At 39.1% G+C, this 23,553-nt stretch overlaps 1 protein-coding gene across 4 annotated transcripts in view; it reads left to right on the plus strand.

Annotated features, from left to right (window-relative positions):
• The first annotated feature begins 1,952 nt into the window (after window positions 1–1,952).
• Window positions 1,953–23,553, plus strand: part of SLC24A2 (solute carrier family 24 member 2) — a 112,762-nt gene continuing 91,161 nt past the window's right edge. Inside the window, exons 1-2 of one of the 4 annotated variants that reach the window (XM_058043389.1) lie at window positions 1,953–1,999; window positions 3,855–4,929. In XM_058043389.1, coding sequence (XP_057899372.1) covers window positions 3,997–4,929 — 933 coding nt within the window. In that variant the 5' untranslated portion in view covers window positions 1,953–1,999; window positions 3,855–3,996. Of the gene's footprint in view, window positions 2,000–2,068; window positions 2,241–3,854; window positions 4,930–23,553 lie in introns of those variants that run through there. The other 3 variants (XM_058043388.1, XM_058043387.1, XM_058043390.1) reach the window with 3 other exon arrangements.

The raw sequence follows: 23,553 nt of genomic DNA on the forward strand, positions 1-23,553 counted from the left end.
AATGCTGAAGTCATTGGTAGAGATACCCATCTGTGAGCCACATAATTTTTGTTATGGATATTATTGTCCCTGGCTTGCAACATATTTTTACTGTTGGAAGAAAAATCTTTGCAAATACAGAGAAACAGATAGATACTAGAATTCAGTATCTATCTGTGGAGTTTCAGATAGTAGATAATATCATTATAGGGAATATAATAGCATTACTATAGGGGATTTTCTACATATTCTCCCTGTGGTCATTTGTAAAAGTCACCTACTTCCAATTTTTAATTCATAAATTGACAAAATTGGGATACTATGCACATATCTCAGCCTGCCTCTGGACCATCTGTGAAGCTGTAAAACCATTTTTGATATTTTTCAAGTGTCCACTTCTCATAGACTGCAAGCCAACAATTCAGCAGTCACAAGAAATTTTATAAGCATACCTACCCTTAATCCCTGTCCCACTGTCTAGCAGGCACAGGTTGAACATTTAAGATGTATCTACTTTATTTAGGTCTTGCATATGTGGATACAGAAGTAAATCTGCATTTTAATGCCTGATGTACTTTGGTGTTTCCCATTTTGCCATCTCCTAAGTCTTTAGAACTTATGAATTTCCCATTAATGCCAAGGGCAAACCAAGCAGCCCAGGTCCTACAAAATGCCGGTGTAGAAATATAAACAGACTGTGCATGCCAGGCTTACCCTAACAGTCTTTAATTTTTATGTGATGTCCTAATAATACCTATAATTTCAGTGTATTACCACTTAAGATAAACTTTTACATTTTTGTATTCTTTGTGAAGCACCAATTAATAGTTATTTTCTTTGCCATAGGATGTAATAAGAGTTCAAGATGAAGAAAGTAGAAACTGTAAGAGGTTATTATTTGCCCCAAAGAGACTGAGAGTTCACCTCTTACAGTAGGGCTTTTCAGAATGTGCAAAGTATGTCATTGAAAGCAGAGAAGTGTTAGTGAGCTCTTTACCAAACTTTTCCCAGATCTCAATGGCTGTTCTTACCCAGCCGAGAGCAAATATCCTTGCTCTTGTCTGGGCACTGCATTTTCCAAGGACTTCCACATGAAGCTCTTCTTAAACAGCCCTGAACCAATCAGGGTTTTCCTGTGATGTTGGCCCGCCTACACTGGATTACTTTGGTTTATCCATGGATTACCAAATAGGTTTTTTTTTAACAGTGGCACAGAGGAGGAACGCACCTGTTATGTCAAAAGAGCATCACCTGTGTACTCTAACAGATCTCCAGCATACGTCACAGGAAATTAGCTACGGCTATAGAGCTGCATTTGTAACTGTTCCAATGTTCGTGAATTTTGAAGCATTTACTTAATGAAGTGCAGCTTATTGGTCAAATACTAATGTTGAAAACAGAAGATTAAAATAGAAGGGGACAGCTCTGGCTAAGGAATTGTCCTGTTTTCTCGTGTGTAGAGGGCACCTTTATGGTTCTCTTCAGCAACTTTGAAATGCAGTTTAAAGAAATTTCTGTTCAGCAGTAAATTAATCATAACAAATAACTTAATCATGGATATGTTGTCATCCTTAAATCAAAACCAAAATGAAACGTCCTTATCTTTCTCATCCTGATTTCCTTTCATTTGGCATAAAGGATATTTTGATCAGAAGGCCTCACCTTTTTAAAAGAGCCCCGCTCTTCGAGGCTTATTACCTTTGCCAGATGCGCTAAATTTTACCTCGCTAAAAACGGCGCCAGCTAACCCAGAACGAAGGGGGGAAATGAAATAAATAAATTCCGCGCCCCCCTCGCTCGGCCAGCGACCCCAGTCCCGCGGGAGCGCGGCGGGCGGGGGCGGGGCGCCGCCTGCCCCGCCTGCAGGGGCGGTCCCGCTGCCGCCGCCCGCCGCAGTCGGTGCCGCGGGGCTGCGCTCGGGCCGCCCGTGCCCGCGCCCGCGCCCGCGCCCGCCGCGCTCCCCCGCGCCCCTGCCGAGCGCCCGCGGGCCGGCGCGCAGCGCAGCGCAGCGCAGCTCCGGGTGAGCGCCGGCCGAGCGCGGGGCGGGGGCTGGGCTGCGGCGGTGCGGGGACTCCCATCCGCAAATTCCCGCCTCCATGGGCGGCACCGGCTGCCGAGTAGGGGCCACCGGTGCCCCGAGCCCCTGGTCGGTGCCTGCGCGGCTCTCCGCTCTTGCGGCTGGACCCGCTCCCCTTTCGGAGGTGGAAAAAGTTTGTGCGGCGTGGAGCGGAGCGCGGCGGAGCGGTGCGAACTTGCGCTGAGTTAGGCGAGGCGCTGCGGCATCTCCGCGGGGGCACGGGCACGAAGGCGGGGCGGCGGGGGCTGCGCTGCGCTCCGTCGGGTCTGGGGTCCGCCGGGCGGGAGCGGGGCGGCCGAGCGGAGTGCCGGGGCAGGGCACAGCCGGAGCGCTTCTCCTGTGTCCCGTTCGCCTCGCGGCCACGGGAGCGCCGACACCGGCCCGCGGCCGCCGGCCGTGCACGGCAGCGGTGCTGGTGCCGTTCCGGTGTCTTTCCTGCTAAATGCTTTTGTGGCAGTCCGTCGAGTGTTAACTCTGGGGTGGGAGATAAATATCTCTGCTGTGCTGCTGCATCTTGCGGATGAAGTATGTCTCTATGACATCTTAGTGTGGAAACTGAAAAAATCAGGAGAAACTGAGAATGACTTAATAACTTCTAGGGAGATAACTGCATGTAGTAGCTGTAATCCTGTATTTGGGAATACAAAGTCAGTTATTCTGCTGATTGATAGAATGTTCAGAATTCAGCTACTGCTACAAATGACTTGAATAAGAGATGTAACAAAGTATTTTTGGGCAGTAATTGTAAAGACTAACATTCAGTTTGATTCAGAAAGTATCGTACATTTTGTTTCATATAAAATAACTGTGAAAGACATATATATGTAACTAACTTCTCCATTACAAATCTTCTTCAAATTCCTTAAGCAAAATACCTATTATCTACAGATATTTTTTTTTCCTGTGTTGAAAGCGCTGTTAGTCAAGAATGCTCATCTCTGGCATATATGAATTGCCATTCTTGCATAATTCCTTACTGTTTCATTTCTTTCAGGATCAACTCTTGTGTAAATTTAAACAATTTTCTTAAGTATTAGTAAGAGGAGCACTTTTAAAAGGTACCACATAGGTATTCTTAGTGACATCCTACATTTATTTCTGAATGCATGACATAAATCAAAACAGAATGAGGGGAGACTGGAAATTTTGTCTTGACTCATCCAAGACAGTGTCCTAGGTCTGATCAGAAGGAAACCAAGTTCTCTCTGTAAACCTGAGCTGTTTTTACAGTGGAGTGAAAGAAACTCCCATTTCAGTCCTGTTCCAGCATCAGAGTATTCTACTTACACATCAATGACTGTTGCTCTGTGCATACGTAACATTTCAATTAATGCTGCCTCAGCTGTCTAAAGCTCTGATGAGATGCTTGTTAGCACTTTGATTGCTTTTCCTGGCACTATTGTCCCTGCATTTGGGATTTGGACATTACATGTTCATAGTGGAAAGTAATTACAGCAGGTAATAATCTTTGGTGTATCCGTTAAAATAATAGTTTCTTCAATTTTGCACAACATCCGGGGACAGTTTTTACCTTCCACTAGGATTTTTTTGTTGTTGTTGACACCTGAGGAGAGCAGTGGCTCAGAGGCATATGAGAAGCATAATATGAGTATTGGTAAACTGTTATCCACAGGGTTACTGTTTAAACAAACATATAATTGCTGCACCTGGTGGGATGTGACAGAGGTTTATGTTACATATTCTGCTTCAAATTTTAAATGTAACCCAGTCTGTAAAATGCTTTCATAAATTTCTAATCACTTCCTGTTTCACTAATGTCAATGTTTGTCCTTTTAAGACGCATGAAGAAAATACGTCCTGTGAAGAGTGAAAGTACTTGATTCTGGGAAGACTCTTACAGCTCTTCTAACTTCAAAGCTGGAGGAAAGTATGAAGGAACAGTCTGTCTGACTCCCTCAGCGTTTCTCACAGAACACAAAATGGCTCTTCAGAAAAAAACTGTTGTTGGTGTCTTGGAGGAGTGGTGTTTGGCGGAACGGCTGTTCGGTTGCAGGTGGCACCAGAATGTCAGGAAAAAACTGAGACTGATACGAATTGTAGGGCTCCTTGTCAGTGTAGTGGCCATTAGTACTTTCTCACTTTCAATGAGTGCCTTTTTCAAGATGGAACCACATAGCGCGGCGCTGGTCAGCAGCCTAGATAGCCAAAAGCTGGTGCATGGGCATCAAAGAACTCTCTTGGATTTCACAGAACAGAATGAAAATGGCACTCCAGATCCACATGCTTCTATGAAACATGAAGCTGGGCAAGACAATGAAACAGATGATCATACGAAGGGAGAGTACCCCGAGGACCTTTTCTCTCTTGAGGAGAGAAGACAGGGAGCAGTGATCCTCCATATAATTGGAATGATTTACATGTTTATAGCCTTAGCCATAGTCTGTGATGAGTTCTTTGTTCCTTCCCTGACTGTCATCACTGAAAAACTGGCCATTTCCGATGATGTGGCAGGGGCAACCTTCATGGCTGCTGGTGGGTCAGCCCCAGAGCTCTTCACTTCTTTGATAGGAGTGTTTATATCCCACAGCAACGTTGGCATTGGTACAATAGTGGGATCTGCCGTGTTCAATATCCTTTTCGTTATTGGAATGTGTGCTTTATTTTCTAAAGAGATCTTGAATCTAACTTGGTGGCCACTCTTTCGAGACATGTCCTTTTACATCATTGACTTGATCTTGCTAATCATCTTTTTTCTGGATAACTTCATAATGTGGTGGGAAAGCATAACACTCCTGACAGCATATTTTTTCTATGTGACATTTATGAAGTTCAATGTCCAAGTAGAAGAATTGGTGAAGAAATTTTTAAACAGGAACAAGGTTGAGAAGGTAACAACAGATGCTGAAGGAAAGGTTGGTCAATTTTTAGTTGAATTATATGTACTAATGTCCTTATAAGTGCTAAGTCCTTCTGTAGCATAAGGGTTCTAATACAGTACAGTAGTCAATATAGAAAAGTTGCATGTTTTGCTTAAATGTCTTTTTGTTTAATCAAACCGATATTGAAAATAAAAAATCAAGCAGCCTTCTAGCAAATCAATAACTTTAAACTCCAGAATTATCCTGATCACACAGAAAGCAAGAATTAAAATGACAGCAAAAAGACATAAACCTTTACTCAGCATTTTGGCACATTGATGAGGTCAGAGCTATTTTTTCCCTAAGCTTTTGGATTAAGCCATGACAGTATCTGGGGAGGATCTTGTGACAAAATTTGGCTTTCTAAAGACTTTCAATGCACTTTTTTCCTCAGAGAGGTGCAAATAATTCACAACAGTGTACAAAGGTATTTTTATACATGCTTTTCATCTACCCATGCTGATAATGCAACATTAACTTCCTGTTGTAATTAGTGGCACTTCCATGAAAAAAAACTCGTGAAAAGAGTGACCGCAGTGGCAAAAGTCATAGGTTCTCTGTTTGAGGAGGATGGTTTCCCATATGCTATTTGCAACTGTGTAAACTAATTTTTGTCCACAAGTAGATAATGAAATTAATGCACGGAGGGCTTGTTGAGTTTTCAGCAATTACAATAATCTTTTTAACAGCTTTCTTCTTAAAGCAAGCAATATTTAAGGGACCTATGAGGCTGAGCTGGTTAATACTTATGCATGTAGCAATGTGTTGGTTGGAATGTCTGCTTTTATATAACTTTGGGTATATTAATCAGATAAGGTTTTATAATGCGGTAATTATTCAAATTATCAGGGACCTGGCTGCTCACTGTTCTGTTTCTTTTGTTTAGCAGTCATATATGAAGTGGTTCAGAAGAGGCACAATCCCGCGCACAATATAAGTGAACAGGCACATAAACAGGAGGAGAGAGACATATCAGAGCTGGATATTTTAAAAGTTGTGACAGACACATTCAGTTTTAGGGCAAGCCACAAACAACCAAAATTAAGGCCCAAAAAAGTCTCATTTTTTCCCCTTGTATTCTCTAACCAGGTTTAACAGCTGTACTTACTTGTAACTTTATCTTTTCCTTCTTTTTTTTTCCAAAATCAGCATGCTCATCTTCATCTTTCCCTAAATGTATTATTGGGATTTTATTAGTAAATGAAAAGAAAGGTCAACACCAACAAAATACTTACCCTAATTAGCAAGGGGCTTCTTTAACTACATTAGTTGGTTTCTAAATAATCTAAGAGTTCATAGTGCACTGTAAGTCCTTTGACAGTTAGTGCTAAAAATATGTAACGATAGAAAGACTATGGTACATGTAGCCAACTTCATCTGTCCAGAACTGGACAGAAAATATAAATCAGTAATGGGCCTGAAGCAATTATCAATATGAAAAGCAACTGCCTTGTGTTGTCCAGGCCACAATATAAGGGAGGGTAGCTGTATATCAAAGTGTTTAATTATTTTTCGCTGAACAGAAGAATAAATAATTTGTGAGCCGCATTGAACATTAGTTATATTTGAAGTACTCTAGATGGACTTGATTTTAAAAGAATACCTTTAGAACCATTCATTTGTTATTTAACATTTTAATTACTTAGAGTTTGTTTATAATACAGGTACACAGATTTCAGATGGGGTGAAAAAAAATCAAAAATTGGCTACTGTTCCTAAAAACACAAGCTTTGCATGATATGTTTCATGAAAATAATTTTCCTGAATTAAATTTAATTAAAATGATAAAATAATGTATTCATAAATCATTGAGGAGTGAGGAAAGATGAAAGATGTTCTAATTTTGTTGCAGTTTAGCAAATACGTATTTTCTGCTTCTTGGGAAAAATAGCTTCTCAAGGTGTCAGACCATGTTTTTACTCTGTAAGCTATGCTGTAAAGGCATATTTTTTAATATTACACTTACACTTTGAAATGATAAGTCATTATGAATTATTTTATTCTTCAGTTGAACAGCATTAAGCAGGATGAATGAAATTATTTTCTTATAGCAAGGATGTCACAGATTATGTTCATTGGATAATATCTCAGTGAAGTTCTCTCTTAATTTACTTGCTATTATTAGATTGCTTTTTAAATTAAAAAATAGCAAGAAAAACCAAAACCCAAAACTATTACATGTAGTCCTAAGCCAGATGGAGATGCTTAGGACTTGAAGTTATTGTCTAAATCAAAGAATAAAGTGCTTTTATTGTCTGAGGTCTGGTGCCTTGTAGTGAATGCAATGCATATGGACGTTTATTTCCTAAACACTGAGGTTTATAAGTATCACAGAAATGATAGTCTTGGCTTTTGGTGGCAAAAAATATGTAATTCCTACAGTGTTAACTGTTAGCCTAGATTGCTTCCACTCATCAAGAGTGTGTATGTACAATTGTATGTATCAAATTAGTATACTGAACACAGAATTTGCAATCTCTGTTGTTTCTGATGGAAACTTTTTCACTCTTTTTTCCCCCCACTGAGCCAGAGAATTGCTAGGCAGCTATCTGGAACTGGGTGTGTTAAAGTCACTTGAAATATTTTAATTTTAGGAGAGTAGAGAAAATACTCTTTCCTCTAACCAAAACTCCCTCTGCCTATCTGTTGTTGATTCTGCTGCTGCCAAACTGGCAAGTATTCTGCTAAAAGAGCGTGTGTGTCGTATTTACCTTTAAGGCTGTTGTAATCTGAAAGCAGCTCAACAAATTTGAGAAGTCTAAATAAGGCATCATAAAGCTGGATAGTGAAGGGTTAGGTGGCTTATTAGCAAACGAGTACCAAAGAGTAGAAAACTGATCAGATGAGAAACCTCTTGAGATACTAAAATGTGTTTTAATGTTAATTTCCATGCTTTTATTCTCAGTTGTCTTGAGAGGTTGAAGAAAGTTTTACGTTCTCAAGGACAGTATTTCCCATGAGTAAAGGCTTTAGATATGAGCTGATTTTTTTTGTCTAGCTTTCATTTGCTCTAGGTGTATTCATCAGGTTGCTGGAATGCATGTGTACCTCTGTAGATGCCTTTTAGATTTCTATCCCTATTCTTAAAAATTAAAGTACATCTTTTTGTGCTAGAAGACTGTGACTATTTGAACTTCTGATCTTATTTTCTTTAGTGTGTTGGTCGCTTGTACAAATGTGAATGCAGACAGAGTACTCTATATGAATTTCATTGTGCTCACCGTTTTCCTTCACATGCTTTCAAATATATGTAGTCTGGATTATTAAAGTGTCAGGTTGAGAAAATCTGGTAGCTTTAGTTTTCGGAACAATTTTGTGGCACTGGTGAGAACAGATTACAAACCTTTTTGCATTTAGAGTTCATAGGGTTCATTGGCAAGGCTCTGTTTGAACTGTGGATAATTCTGTGCCTCATGCCACTCCCTAGGAAGCCTGATTGCAGTCTGATACTGATGAACTCCAGAGATCACTGTGAAAAGGATGAAAAAAAAAGGAGGATAGATGAAAAAACAAGACAGGATTAAAAGACAAGATAAAAACCAGATGGCTGAGTTCTACAGTGTAGGATGGCGTATGGAATATGCAGATCAAGATGTGTCCCTAACAAGTCACACTGAATGGGCCCTACAGTAGTAAGTGCCATCCCACTGCTGGATATCCCCAGAAGTCCCTTCCAGCTTAACCTATTCTATGGTATGATTTTCAGATTTTATGTAGCTATCCTGTGAAGAATGGATAGGTAAGGACTGAGGAATCAGCTGAACAAGGATATTTAAAAACATAAGCCTGAAGTTGATTATAATAGGCAGGAAGAGAAAAACAGAAGAAGCTGATGGACAAACATCTTAAAAATAACACTTTTAAAAATTTTCTGCTAAGATTTCAGTCTATTCTTCATCATCTGTGTTGGTGAAGATATGTTGACTATATTAAGTCACATTAAAACATCATGTGGAACTGCATTTCAGTTTTAAGTACTCTTTCCTTTAATGTAGCATGAAAATCATTGCAGAAATGCTTGGATCTGATTGTTCAGTGAATAATTCAAAACAGTTCTGTTTGGCAACTAGGACAACAGAATGTGGGTGGTGCAGGGATATTGTGCAATGACATCTGTTTCACTGACAGTACCATTTTAGATGAATAGCTTATGGTATATACAAGACAGTTACAGTTTTTCTACATTTACAGAGAGCTACATTTGGAAAATGAGCTATTTTTACCAACACAGCGTAACTATTATTTTATTGCCAATTTTGTTGTCTTAAGAAACTTGAATAGCTTGTGTGTGGTATTTTAAGATCCACAATGATCTCAATGTTGCCACAGTGTACTTAATGGCAGTATTTGCATTCTAAAGGAAAGTAACAGTATTTTAGGCACTTCTCTGCTTGGTGGTTGTATTAGCACTGCACATGTACATTCACTATTATAACGTCTGATCTAGTATGTGTTAAGGTAAAACACAAATAACCTGCATGCATACAAGAAAAACCGAAATTTCCTTTTTCAGGACTTCTTCATTTTGAATCCACAGACCTAGTAACTGTAACTCTATCCATAGAATAACTTTCTTTTCTTTCTTTGTTTTCACTACCAAGAATTTTTTTTTCTCATAGCTTTCATTGTTCATAGTGTTTCACTGTTCTTAGGAAGATCTGAATTTTATTCCAGAGACATTTCTCAGTCGGTCTACTTGTGCAAGCATGTGTGTGAATACAGAGCTGTGAGTATCTGGATCTTGCAAGATAGGTGCATTGTTTAAAATACATGTTTGAAACAAAAGCCTCAGCACTGACATCGAACCATCTCTTGTTTAGATCAATGTCTGGTTTTGTGTCATGTTTTATCTGCTTTTATTCTCTCAGAAAACTTTCAATCTACTTCTGTTTTAATTTAATGTTACTACAGTAGCAGTTACTATGAGTTAATTTGCCTTGAGTTTTTAGCATTGTTGTTTCAATTTAGGACTATTAACTAACAGAACCATAGGCTGATACTTTATATCTGGAACCATTAGTACAGTGAAATGGATACTATTCTCAGTTTCTTTTAACACTTCTTAGTAATTTATTGACCACAAATCAATGATTATAGTTTTCACCCCAGGAGTCTCTTGGTTTTTTATGTATGTACTTTGGTAATGAGCAAAAAGTGACAGCGTGCAAATGTAGTGTATATTAAATGCTCTTAACATATGGCCATCCACTTAGATGCCACCCTTGTTAAGTATGATGGAAAAAAGAAGTCTAGAGGAGTGCCACCATTCATTAATAGCAGGGGGACAAAATATCCATCAGTATATTTAAAAATAAAAAGCATATGTAATTAAAAAGAAGTCAAATTATACATCTTAGAAGCTGTGTTGGCAAATGTTCACCATGCTGTGTTTCAGAACTCCAGACATGGTTAGATTTGTTGTACCAGAAGCTGTACAAAGAGAGGATATCAGGGGACTTTATAAACGTTTTCCCCTCCATCATCTCAGTTTTGGATACTTTGTTCCAGATCCCTCACAGAATGAGAGCTACGGGAGACTGTAGGTGGAATGTCACCCCAAATCGGCATACCAGACCTCAGAATATCAACCAGTTTTGGGGTGCTTAGTCTCTGGAGGAGCTTTACTTTAAAATCAAAAAGAAGTTCAGAATCTGTTTCTTGCTTAAAGGCTTGTTCAGAAATGCCAGACACAGGTGCAGCATTATGGTACAGCTTTTCTGTCTGACCCATATTCCTGTACTTTCCCCTCCAAATTTACCTCTCAGATAAATATTTAACAAAATCCAAAGGCTTTTACAAAGTCTTGATATTTTGGGGATGGGAGTGCTCAACCTTTATGAAATTACATGCAGATCTCCCACATTCATGGCGCATTTTAAGTTGACGTTGCACTCCTCATGTACAATTTTTGAGAGGCAGGGCACAGCTGACTCCCCTACTTTTCTGGTCTTGTTTTAAGAGGCAGTAGTGCCCGCTCCACGATATACGTTTCAGGCTGGGGATGTGGGATGTGGAAGCTGCCCTAGGGCAATGCTTGTTGCAGTGTTGAGGGTGCCACATTTGGAGTGTGTGATGCTCTGAGCACTGCTGACTTCAGAGTGACCTTGGCCTTTCTGAGTGGTGACATTCCCCAGGCAGCCAGCACTACACTGCCAGGGCCACAGGCCAAAAAATTAGGTTTGATGAAGTGCTTTTTTCCTGCTAATGATCTGTGGTTTTTTTGGTTTTATTAGCAGGAGTCAGTTCTCCACTGCTAGCTGTAGAGGTGTGAAAAGAGGCTGTAGTGTGTCCTTTCTCCTCTGATTTTTTTTCCCCAAGAATTAATGGATTTTGCTTTTGTAACTAAGGAATAAGATTATAACAAATTTGAATTTTTTAGTGGTAAGGGGTAGTATGTTCAGAACAAAGAGAGCCTTGCAACAAAAGTAATAAAGAAGTGGAGATCAGGAAAGTTCTTAAAAATAAGGTATGTGTCCATGCTTCTCTTGAAAAGATCTGTGTGGGATGAATGAGTATTAAAAGTGTTTTATACTTGGCATATAGAACAGATGGGAAGATGTATCAGAGATGAGTGTAAATGAACAGCTGTAAAACCTTAACTCTTAAGACATTCTATCTAACAACCTCGTTTTACTGTTTATAAAATAAACTTCAATATAAAAAATAAGACTTCCTTATTTCTTCCCAGACATGTACCAAGTTTTGTCTAACCTGCAAATGGTGACTAGTGTGATGTTAATAACTCTGTAGAAGAAATGGTGTTTCCTCCACCTTGTCCTAGATCAGCCATGTTCTGTTGTTTTTCAGACAGCTTTTATTTAAACATCACTTTTTATTATTTTCCTTAATGGCTGCTTCCATTAATCTTTGCAGCTGTACTCGTGCTATTGGCACAAATCAGAGATTAAAATGCTTTCTTGGCACTGACAAGTTTTTTAGAAACTACAATGACATGATTGACCAAATACTGGGTGATTATAATTAATTTATCATGCACAGATATGTATAATGAGATATAGGTGGCTTAGAAAAAGAAAGGTGACTGGTTTTATGGTTTTTTTTTTTTTTAATTCAAAACTGCTCATTAAGTACTCCTGAAAATCACTATCTTCCTTTATCAGTGGAAACAAAATACCATAATAATACTTAGCTGTCCATTTCAAAATGCTGGAAATTTGGTCTCTCAAGTAGAATGCCTTAAAGAATGCTCCTGACACTTTTTTGTTCTGAGACAGGCACATATTTTTCTTACTATTATTAATTTTCCTACCACAGTAATGAGATGATAACCTGGTCTCCCCTAGACTAGGTGCTTGGATAGCTGTTGGAAATCACAGTTTCCTTCCTCAGTGGACAGAAACTCATCATGGGAAAAAGATAAATGTGATTCACAGTACCTGATAAGTAGAATATGATTTGTCATGTATACAGCTTGAATATGTACATTACAGTTAGCATACCATCAGTCTTTTCCTCCTCACCCAAGCTGTCATTGAGTTGCTGATTATTTATTAAACATAGATGTCCAAGAGGTGATTTAAAGAAGTAGTTCATTTCTCTGTATGAACTTGCAATAGATCTTCGCAAGTGTCATCAATGAAATATCTGGTAGAAGGCAGCACCTTTTTGTATTACAGGGCCTAAGTCAAAACAGTACTGTTGATACTCGATTTTGCTTTTGGGGAAAATAGTCAGATCAGATGGTTTGGATTTACTCTGGTCTTGTTGTAAATTTGTGTCTTTGAAATTCTTGCTGTTGTATTGTGAAGTGCAGGTCAGTGTCAGAGGCAAACTGAAAATCCTAAGTTAGAGCAGCCTTAGGGCATACTTTTGGCAAAAAATTGCATCTGACAGAATATATATTCTAGTACCTTACCACATTTTGTTATTTTGCAGGCAATGCCTGTATTATTGAGGGAATTAGTTATTTGCTCTCATTGGTGGTTTGTTCATTTACCTGTGTTCTGATCTGAAAAAAGGAAATGAAAAAAAATGCTGTGTTGTAATAGCAACCACTGCCTTGCTGGCAACAGAAGTGGGCCGCAGAGTGGGGGAGAGCAATGAGAATTCAGTGTGTTGATCATGCATTTGTTTCTGCAGCAGGTGGAGGTTCAGAGCTCCTGTTGCCTCCGAAGCAGCTTTATCTGGTGGTACAGTACTGCCCTGCCCTTACCACTCACTCACTTTGGGTGATTTTGCTGTCCCTGTCAGGTACAATTTCATCAGGGCAGCTCAAAGAACAATTACTGCGAAGTTACTGTGTTTTGCACTGTTCCATAACCATTCCCTTGTTGTCCATGTTGTGATTTACATGAACAGCCATAAATAGCTGTGATCTTGGATGACTTCCTTTAAGGTGAGGGTGTGAAAACAGGCTTAAAGGTGTGTCTGTGCAATGATACTAAAATTGCTATGAAGTCCGACTCTCAAGGGAATAACAGGTTGGTGCAGAATGGTTTCCTGTATGAGGAAGAATAAAGGTAGCAGGGAATTTGTACTACAAACTATGCTGACAAATTAATAAAAAATTTTCCTCGGGAATTAATCCTGCTTTATCACCTCTTAACTGCTTAATGCTGCGAGTCTAGTCTGAAGTCAGCAGTAATACCAGTGACATTTATTGCATAACCAGCTAGTGTAAACTCTTCACCCTCTCACATTGCTGTAAAACAGCTCTAGCTGATATAGATCGCTGAGGAAAAGGCACGTCTGCAGTCACAGCCTGTGTTTGGTGACCTTCAGGGCATCATTTGAGCCCTGTCTAGTTATGTAGACTTTTGCCCAAGGGAGAAGGTTGAAGTTTGCGGGGTTTGTACATTAGAGGATGAGCACCTCTTTTGGGATTAATCAGACGTTAATTTTGTTGTTTGTTTGTGCTGCAAGCTTTTATCAAATTACTAATTAAAGTCCTTCTATTGCTGCCAGCATAATCAAAGTTATCATTTAACTAAAATTTATGGCAATAAAATGTTTGAGTGGAACCCCCAGATTTAGAACTCCAAAAATTTCATTGTCCAGGAGTTGTTTGAAATAATTCATATAAGTTACTTATGGATTTTTAAAGTCAACTGAAATTATTTGAAAGCATCATGCTGTCTTACAGCTAGTTTTGTTTCCATACATTTTTATTTAAATATTTCTGGTTTTCTACTTTATTCCTAGTATTAATTGTATTTATTTACTACAATTTCTTTTCATTTAGAATGTTTCTGGGTAGAAGCATATTCTGTTTGAAGTCTTCATCTTGGCTGGGTTTTTAAATGCTGCAGTGATATAAATATTATTAAATGGTCTGCAAAGTTTGAGCTAAGAAGTGGTTAGTGTTTCCTATTTATATTGCAAATCCTTTGAAACTGTTAAGTTTTCCAGATCTGAGTTAATTTTTTGGAAGCAGATACAGCAATGCTAATTTCTCTCCAGAAGTCACAGCAGAATACCTGAGTCTCCTCTCACAACACCTGGCAAAATTCCTTTGAAATTTAGTCAGAGAATGATCCTGGGACTGTATTGCAGAGGAATATCACTGTTGTTTTTTTGTGTTCCATTTCTGAAATAAAATCACTAGTTGCTGCTGCTCCGAACCCTACTCTGGACATTATAATGAAGTGATTTTGTAGCCTTTTGATTGCCTCATTGTCGGTGTGTACCGGAGCCGTGTCCTGTTTGTGTGTGCGTGTGGGCGCACCTGCGTGTGCGTGTGTGTGCGTGTGTGCGTGTGTGCGTGTGTGCGTGTGTGCATGCATGACAGCCTACACGCTGTCAGTCTGAAGGGCGCCACACAGGAGGTGAACCAGAAATGGTGCTGCTCTCTAGGATGGACATTCTTGTGCTTCCTACACCATCTCACCTGTCTTCTGCCTAGCAACCCTTTTCCGTAGGACTCGCTCAAATATTTGGAGTTGGTGAGCAGCACGTTCCTCATAGGATTTTTCCAGATTAGTTATTCAGAGAAAAATGTCTGTGTTTTCTTCTTAAATATGTTCCAAGCAACAAACAACAATCCTGCCTGAGGCCGAGCACTGAATGTACTGAACTATGGACATATTTTACTGTACCTAATGTATCACATTAATGATTCTCTATCCTGTACCTCTGCAGAGATAGAAACAGGAGGTCTACATCACTGTACTGGAGTGATTTCTTGCTTTACAGTGAGGTAATCGTGATTTGATTGTATCATGGGAATGGCCTATGGTGCTATTCTTTGCTACATGACATTTCGTGCAGAGAAAAGGCATTTCTTATTCAAGTGAAAGGCCAACAGCTGTAATTACAGTAACTAAAATTTGTTACATATAAGTAAGAAACTGTGCAGAAAGTTAGAGTGATGATCTATTACTTTCTTCATTTAAAGTTGCCTGTAAAGTGTAAGTCCTTTTAAGTGAGGTAATAGAAATGTTTCTGCACCCATTCCTCAATTATCTCTTGCAATATGTTTGCAAATATATTAGTAATTATTTACAAATATAAATCTTAAAAGTCAGTATTTTCAAATAGATCAGTATTGAAATTACTTGCCGAACTGTTTGGATAACTTCCTGTGTCCATTTTGTCCTTGCAAGAAACACCTTAAGTGTTTCCATAAAGTATAGTGTTTGTATATTTAGCATTAACAAAAAAGCCCCACTAAACCCAAAACAAAACACGCAGCCTCTTCTTTTTAGGGCTGTGGGAAATAAACGTTGATTTATAATCTCATACATAGACATGTGTGAAGAAATGCAGACACTCATCTTAAAATAATAGCAATAGGCTTACAGCTGGACTGAATTGCTAACTCATGCCTTAGCTTTGGACTAAGGGTCAAGATGTGGTTCTCTCATTTAATTGTCTTAGAAACCTGTGGTTTTCAAGCATCATAGAACATTGAGCAATGTGCTGTAGGAAAGTTTTATTTCTGGTTCTTTGATTAGATTACAGTATGCAAGATTAAAAAAAAGATCAGCATATTGATGGCAAAATGGTCTTGAGGCAAAGCAAGAACACGGTGGCATCTGAGAAAGTGATGGTCAGGCTTGGTGGAAAGAAACCAGATAGCATACACGAGGCTCTCATTTTGTATCATGCTGGTTTTCAAGCATCTTGGTAAGCATGTCCTCTTTGCCTAAGCTTTAAATGTTAGTACATTTTCTGCTTAAGAATTCTTCCCATCATTAGCATTATTGCCCTTCCTTAAAATATAAGGAAGGATAGTAGGGAAAAAAGTCAAATGGAGCTTGAATAAATCCTATATGTGCAGATTTTTATAATTTCAATATTTAATTTTTCTTCTTTTGCGAGGGAAAGGACTAAACTCAATGAAAGGTATCTTTGAAATTGATGACAAGTTTTCCTGTTGATTTTGATGAAAGTGAAATTAAGCCCAAAAGTCAGGACATTGAGATTTATGATCTGGATGCTTCTCTGTTCTCTGTGTGCCACTGTATGATTCCAAGCTTCTGAGCTGCTCTCCTTCCATATTAAATCACCCCTAGCAAACAAAGAAAGCAATTTCTTTTGCACTTGTAGCAAGGAAAACTGGCTTTATCAGCTTTCTTTGCCCTTGGACTCAAACTGGAAAAGGGCATTCAGTGTTTCACAGCATGATCTGTTCTGTCATGTGGATTATTGATAAATATCAAAGCAATTATTGTGTGGTGAGATCACAATAGTCTTTTCCCAGACCACTGCTAGAAACTACTGCTGTTTCATCATTCTTAAGTGGTGTGTCTGTAAAGGGAAAGAGTGGGCATGGGAAAAGTTAGTTAATTCTAACTGTTTCATCATTCTTAAGTGGTGTGTCTGTAAAGGGAAAGAGTGGGCATGGGAAAAGTTAGTTAATTCCTTTCTGAAAGGTAGGAAAAGCCATTAGCTGTTTTGTTAATTAGGTACACATACAGGCACATTTTTGTGAGTGATCAAGTGTAAGAAAACTTTTCTCTGTGAATTATGTGCTCTTCATATAGAAAAAAATATTCTGCAAAAATACAAAGACTAATTTTCAGGTTTAGTTGATCTGCATTCAGAATATCTAATGAGAAGCTCAAGATGTAGACAATTGAAGAACTCAGCTCTTGGCCACAGATTCACCTGGCTTAGCTGTGCTGCCTGACCTATGAATATAGTCTCCTCATGTTACTTATGTAATCACTACAGAGAAATGGGCATTTTTATAGTGTCATAGATTCATTGAGGTTGGAAAAAGCACTTAAGATTACTGAGTCCAGCTATTAACATAACATTGTCAGCTCTACCACTAAACCATGTCCCTAAGCACCACATCTACGCTGTTTTCAAATATCTCCAGGGATGATGGAAGGCTTTCCCAGGCATCCTGTTCCAATGTCTGACCACCCTTTCGGTGAAGAAATTTTTCTTAGTACTCAGATGCAACTAGAGGCCATTTTCTATTGGTCTATCCATTGTTATTTGGGAGAATAAAACAGTCCCCACCTGGCTACAATCTCTTTCAGGCTATGTAGTGAGTAGTAAGGTCATCCCTGATCCTCGTTTTCTCCAGACTGAACAACCCCATCTCCCTCAGCCCCTCCTCACAGGGCTTGTGCTCCAGACCCTTGCCCAGCTCCGTTGCCCTTCTGTGGACACCCTCCAGCATCTCAATGTCTGTCCTGCAGTGAGGGGCCCAGAACTGATTTTGAGGTGTCTCAAAATTTGAGGTGTGGCCTCACCGGTGCTGAGTACAGGGGGACAATCCCTGCCCTGGTCTTGCTGACCACACTGTTGTTGGTATAGGCCAGAATGCCAGGAGCCTTCTTGGCCGCCTGGGCACTGCTGGCTCATGTTCAAGTAGCCGTGGACCAATACTCCACCAATAGGATCTTTACTGTAATGTTTGATCCTCTCCTGACCTGAACTGGGCAAAAATCTGGGCTATCACTTGCAGCAATAGATTGGTAAAACCTGAAAAGCTGTCTCCTGTGCTTTTATTGCAATACCATGAGTAATAACCGTTGCTGCCTTTTCTAAAACCTGGAATTACATCAGGTTGTGTGAGGGTGATAGCCTGGTCTCATTTAGCACAGGGTCACCTTTGAGATAGGGGTAATTTAAAGTTACTGTTTTTCTATGCCAGCAAGCAAAATAAAATGCTTACATTTTAGTGTTAATCTAGTCTGTGAACATTGAATTTGCTCTCTTTCTACTCAGATCAGTATGTAGATATTACATATCGTTCCAAACAGGTACTTGGGGCAAATGAGCTATTAAGTGAATCTTACTGTTATTTATAGAAAAGTTATTGGCACTGCAGCCACAGATACTGTTAACGTACATGTTTCATAGCAGATTGTTCTGGATTATCTTTTTTATAAAATGAGGCATCCTTTTAACATTCAGAGAATTACAGTATTGGTTAACTACTTAATCCATTCTTTAATTGCTCAAATTTCTAACCTTCCATGTGGATGATGGAACATTTACAACAAGTTAATGAAATTGCATAGAGCTCCTAAAATAGCACGGAAATCCTTGTTAGGATCCAGCAACTCCAGCTTCCAATGGAAAAAAAAAGTGGTTAATTATAAAAATTCAGATTACATTGTTCTTGCTCCATCTGCTTATAACTGTTTTGGGTGTTTTTTCTTCACAATTAAATGGTAATTGTTGTTTTCAAATATTTCACAATTTAGTGTGGGAACAGAGCCTGCTGTAAGGAGGTGTGTACATACAATCCTTAACAAAAGGAAATCAGTTTGCAGTCATGGCTCTTTCAAGCTTGCTTGTTGAATTTCAGCAAGTAATTGATTTCACAATGTCTCGGATCTCCTCACAGTTGTAAAATCCTATGCCTGCCTTATTCATTTGTGAAAAAGAACCCAAACCCCGAATGTCCTTGGATGTCGTCCCATTAAAATAATAAGTGTTACAACATCTGCGTGAAGCAAGAAGATGGTGGCATTTCACTGATGAAATGTAGAGCATCATCTGTTTCTTCCTGTTGCAGTGGTTCTGACCATCACCCAATTTTGACATTATGAATGAATGTCAAAGTAACGATTACACTGTTATATCAATGTAAGGGTAAAAGAATAAGGCGTAAGTGTAGGAGATTAGTATCGAGAAACGGTATTTTTAAAATGCAAATTTTCTTCCATACAATAAGGATTTCATGCCACATTTCATTGTTATGCCTGTGTTACTTCATCCACTGATACTGTTCCATACATATAAGTGTCCATTTGTTGTGGAAAACCTAAAATGTTCTGTCTTCCCTTGGCCAATCACCCCTCTGAGATATGAGTATCTTCCTTCTAAATGTAGATGATGTGGTGTGGAGGATTGGCCAGTTGTAAGCCTCAGTCCCTGCTTCCTGACCTCTTCTAGGGCCAATGCTGGTTGCAATTTGTTCACCAAGCCTCTTAGAGCGAGGGAAGAATAAAGAAAGCCATCAGGTTCTTGACAAGGAGCCATTACTTACCTGATTTCCTAATATGTTGACGTTTCTGCTTCAATATGTCAGTTTTGTTGGGTGCTGTCAGGGACTGAGATTGTTGCATTGCTCTTTCCCAAAGTGTGGGCCAAGAAACGCTTTCTGGCAGCCTGTGAAAGACCACATAGCAAAGTGCATCTTGACATCAAGAGCAAAAGAATCTGTTCTTTCAACTCCAAATGTCAGCCAGAGATTGTGCACTGCAGAGAGCTGAACAGCTGCATGGGACCAGCTTTCTGTTCACAGCAGATGGATATCAGCATTGTTGGTTTTAATGGGTTTTAGATAGATTCAAAGGGCTAGAAGGACTTTGTGTAATTGCAGCTTATTCTGTGCAGAAAGTGCTGACCATTATGACGTCGTTTGACATCAAACATTGCAGAAAAAAGGAAGCAGTATTTTCCAACTTATAGTGATGTCCTGTACCTTTCTGAGTTTTTGTATTGGAGGGGAGCTGTACTGCCCAGTATTAATCCCTCCAGCAAGGAGAATTTTGATAGAAATACAGTTTTTCTAGACTTGAACTATTACTATAATTTGCAGTGCTCCTGATATAAGAAACTTACTTAAGTTAATGAAAATATGTGGGATAAATATAAAGCTGAGTGTTGAGCAGAACTGCTAATTTATATGATCAAAAATAACTATGGAATGTATCTGTGTTTATGAATTTTACTTTTGGTAAAATGCAGCACCATTTCCTGTGAAAAATGCTGCTGCCTTTTTCAGTTTAATTCCAAAATATGGTGCTGTTACGGTGTCTGCTGGGTGAATTTATTCCTTGTAAAATGCAGGGCTCTCCCAGGTCTGTGGTGGATATTCTGTTGCTTTTTGTTAGTTCCACTTGGGTACTGAATGTCCAGGGAAACATGAACTCTCCAAACTGGAATTTAGGAGCAAACCTTTTGTTCAGATGACCAATAATATTAGATACAATACTTAAAAGCTAGGCTCCTTATCAGCACAGTCATGCTTCTGGTGTTAGCCAGTGTTTTTCTTCAGCAACTTTCCTGGCTTCCCCAGTGTAGCATGTAGGCCAATAATGTACTTGTCATGAAGTAAACTTCTTTCATTAATTCTGCTCTCACATGAGTCTCATTCAAGATTATGAAAAGGTGACTCGATTTTTTCAGAAAAAAATCAGTCAACCTTGTGCAGGTCAGGACTTCTTGTTACAGTTGGCCATTTTCATCTGAAGTTCATGGCCTGTTTTTTATCCTGTTTCACCATTTATGAGTTTGTTGAAGTATAAGATACAGTTAACAAAAAAATTGTGTTGTGAATAGGATATGTGAAAGCAAAAGAATAATTTACTGAATCTTTTTCTTTATTCTGTGAGTCAGGAAAGAACTGTTAGGCAACTTGTATAAGCTTTCAACAAAGCTGTATCTGAATGAAGCTAAAAAACATCTACAACCTTGAAGCATTAGCAAGTCTAAATTACTATTTTAAATTATGCTTCTTACAGGCTATAGAACTAATCATGACACACATATCAGGGGATCACAGATTAGTAGCTGTAGAAATGAGCAATGGTTTTCTGTTGTAAAATACATATAAAATACATATCAGGAGTTGTTCAGAATATTTGTTCATGCTGTGGCAATTAGGAGTGTCAAGGTTAATATTTCTGCTCATGTTATTAAAAGATGAGCTGAGGACAATCAAGAGAGGTTCAAATGCCAGCTTTCATAGTGTGCAGTATTTTTCTGATAGGTGTGCAGATGCATTTTGATTGGGTCCAAGAAGCACCTTGGATATGCTGGCTGTCTGTTAGTATAATACAGAAAAGTATTACAAGTATGCCTAGGGCTTTTAATCTCTCTGCAATGACAGCAGAGGGTTTCTGCTTACCAAAGAGGAAAAATCAGCATAGGCAAATGTGTGTGTGTTCCTGCTGTGATGTGCTCCCATTACATGCTAGTCCTTGAGCGGAGAAATGCATAAATAACAGAACAGTCCGTACCTTTCCTCTTTTTATGTCTGTATTTAAACCTGCAAAAGAACATCTAGTTCTCAGAGGACAGTTCCTCTGGAAGAACTTGTTACAGCTGCAGAGATTAAAACCGAGATGCTACTTGTCACACTTGCCCCAAATAGATGTATTGCTACAGTAATGATAACACCAGTTCTTCCACATTTAAAAACTTTCTATGTGAATTAAGAGACTGAAATCAGGATGACAATGTGTAATAGTGCCATCTGGTGACCTTCTTCCAGACTGTGCAGTGAAAATATGTGATTCAACATAAGACATTCCACTTAGAAATAAAACAAGCCTTTGTTTTTTTTAATTGAAATTCGGAGTTATCGAGATGATATTTTATCAGCCCATTAGAGATAAATGAGGTTACGCTCATGTGTATAAAAAATTAAGCACATGTATAAAAAATTGGAGTGTTTGTTTCTCTAGTGATACTGATATTGAAAAAATACAATTTTTACATATCCTGATGGGTGTATGTGTCTTCTTGCTTCAGCTGAGAACTGTGCTACCCATTCAGTTTGATGAGGAATTCAGATTATTCTTAATGCACTGTTTCTTCAGCAAGACAAATGACACCTCCTGTACAGGCCAGCCCTGCTGTTGCTGATTAGAGCTGATCTGTCATGGCATATGTCATAGGGCTTAATCTCCTGTGGGAGCAGCCGATTCTGCACACTGCTGCAAGCCTTGTGGCTCTCAGTCTCTTGCTTGATCCTGAGATAATAGGGCTGAAGATCCTTTTCAACTTCTCAGCTGCAAAGAGCCACAGAAAATAAAAATACAGCCCCCTGGCTTTGCAGATGGATCACCTGGAGATCTCTGGAGTACTCCTGCTGGGCCTACTTAGAGACAAGATAAGAAATCTGATAATGCATCAGCTAATTGCTCAGTAGCAGTTGGAAAACAAAAGATCATCTTAAACTTTTTCCTAAATATGTTTCCCATTTTGTCACCTTGTTTCTGAGGCAGGGCAGAAGTAAAGGAGACACGGTTGACGTGTAATAACATGTACACTGTTATTACTATAAAATATGGTATCATATTTCCTGCTCTGTAATTGTAGTCATTTGTGATAGGAAATGTCATTCACCTGTCTTTACAGATATTTAGTTATCCATGCTTTAGGCCAGAAAGCACTAAGTCCCATCACAGATCAGTCATCAGGTGTATTGTGTACAGCAAGTAAGTTCACATAAAGGCCCAGATGTATGTGGGGTGATTTTCAGTAGGTTACCAATGTTGCAAGTATGAACAGAAATGTACAAATAAGAACTTTTAGCAGGCAAGACTATACTCACAAACACTACAATATTTTTTTATGGCAGCTGTAAAAAAAGGTACACACTAGCAAAAGTATTTTATCCTTCAAGTCCTTAAATTCTAGAAGTCAGATACCTTTGTTAAATTTTGTAAGCTTGAAAGACAAGATGAATGTAAGTTCTATTTTTAGCTTTCTTTTGTTGCTGAAGGAGTTTGATTGAATATATTGCCCTTCTGAGCACAGAGACTGTAAGTAAGCTTTTTGAAATGAACAGCTTTCATTAAAGTATCTCTAATGAGGTTCTCCATTTAGAATCACACCTGGGTTGAGGCTTACCTACCTCTGGAGCTTGTGCAGACTCAGCCCACCTCAGGCAGCTCAGCTACTATGGGTCATGTTGGGGCCATACCTGGTTGGACTTAGGAACCTCAAAGGAGAGAGGATCCACCACACTGCCTTAGGAAATCTGTACCCCTGTTTGACCACCCTCGTAGCTCAAAATAATCTTCTTCCAAAGGTTAAGAAAAAATTTCTTGTATTTCAGTCTGTGCCATTGCTTTCTGTCCTTTCCCTGGGCACTGCTGAGGGCGTCTGGCCCCTTTACACCCTCCTGTCAGGTACTTACGCACATGTGAGAGCTCTCCCTGAACCTGCTCTGCTCCAGACAGGCCAGGCCCAGCTCACTCAGCCTCTCTTCCTATGACATGATCTGTTCTGCCTACTACCCTGAGCATCTAGAATGGGAGCAGGCAATTATTTTTTCTTTCCTATGGGCAAATTCAAGAGTTCGGCCTTTTTCCTGAGGCTAAAAACTGTCAGTATTTTAAGGAGTTATTTTCATGTCTGAGTATTCGTTTTCTGTGGTGTTTCGATCCCAACATTAATTTTATACAGAATCTCCTCACATTTGTTTTATATTTGAAATTAAAAGGAAGCAAGAAG

The sequence above is a fragment of the Melospiza georgiana genome, chromosome Z (genome assembly GCF_028018845.1).
Source record: "Melospiza georgiana isolate bMelGeo1 chromosome Z, bMelGeo1.pri, whole genome shotgun sequence".
Lineage (NCBI taxonomy): Eukaryota > Metazoa > Chordata > Aves > Passeriformes > Passerellidae > Melospiza > Melospiza georgiana.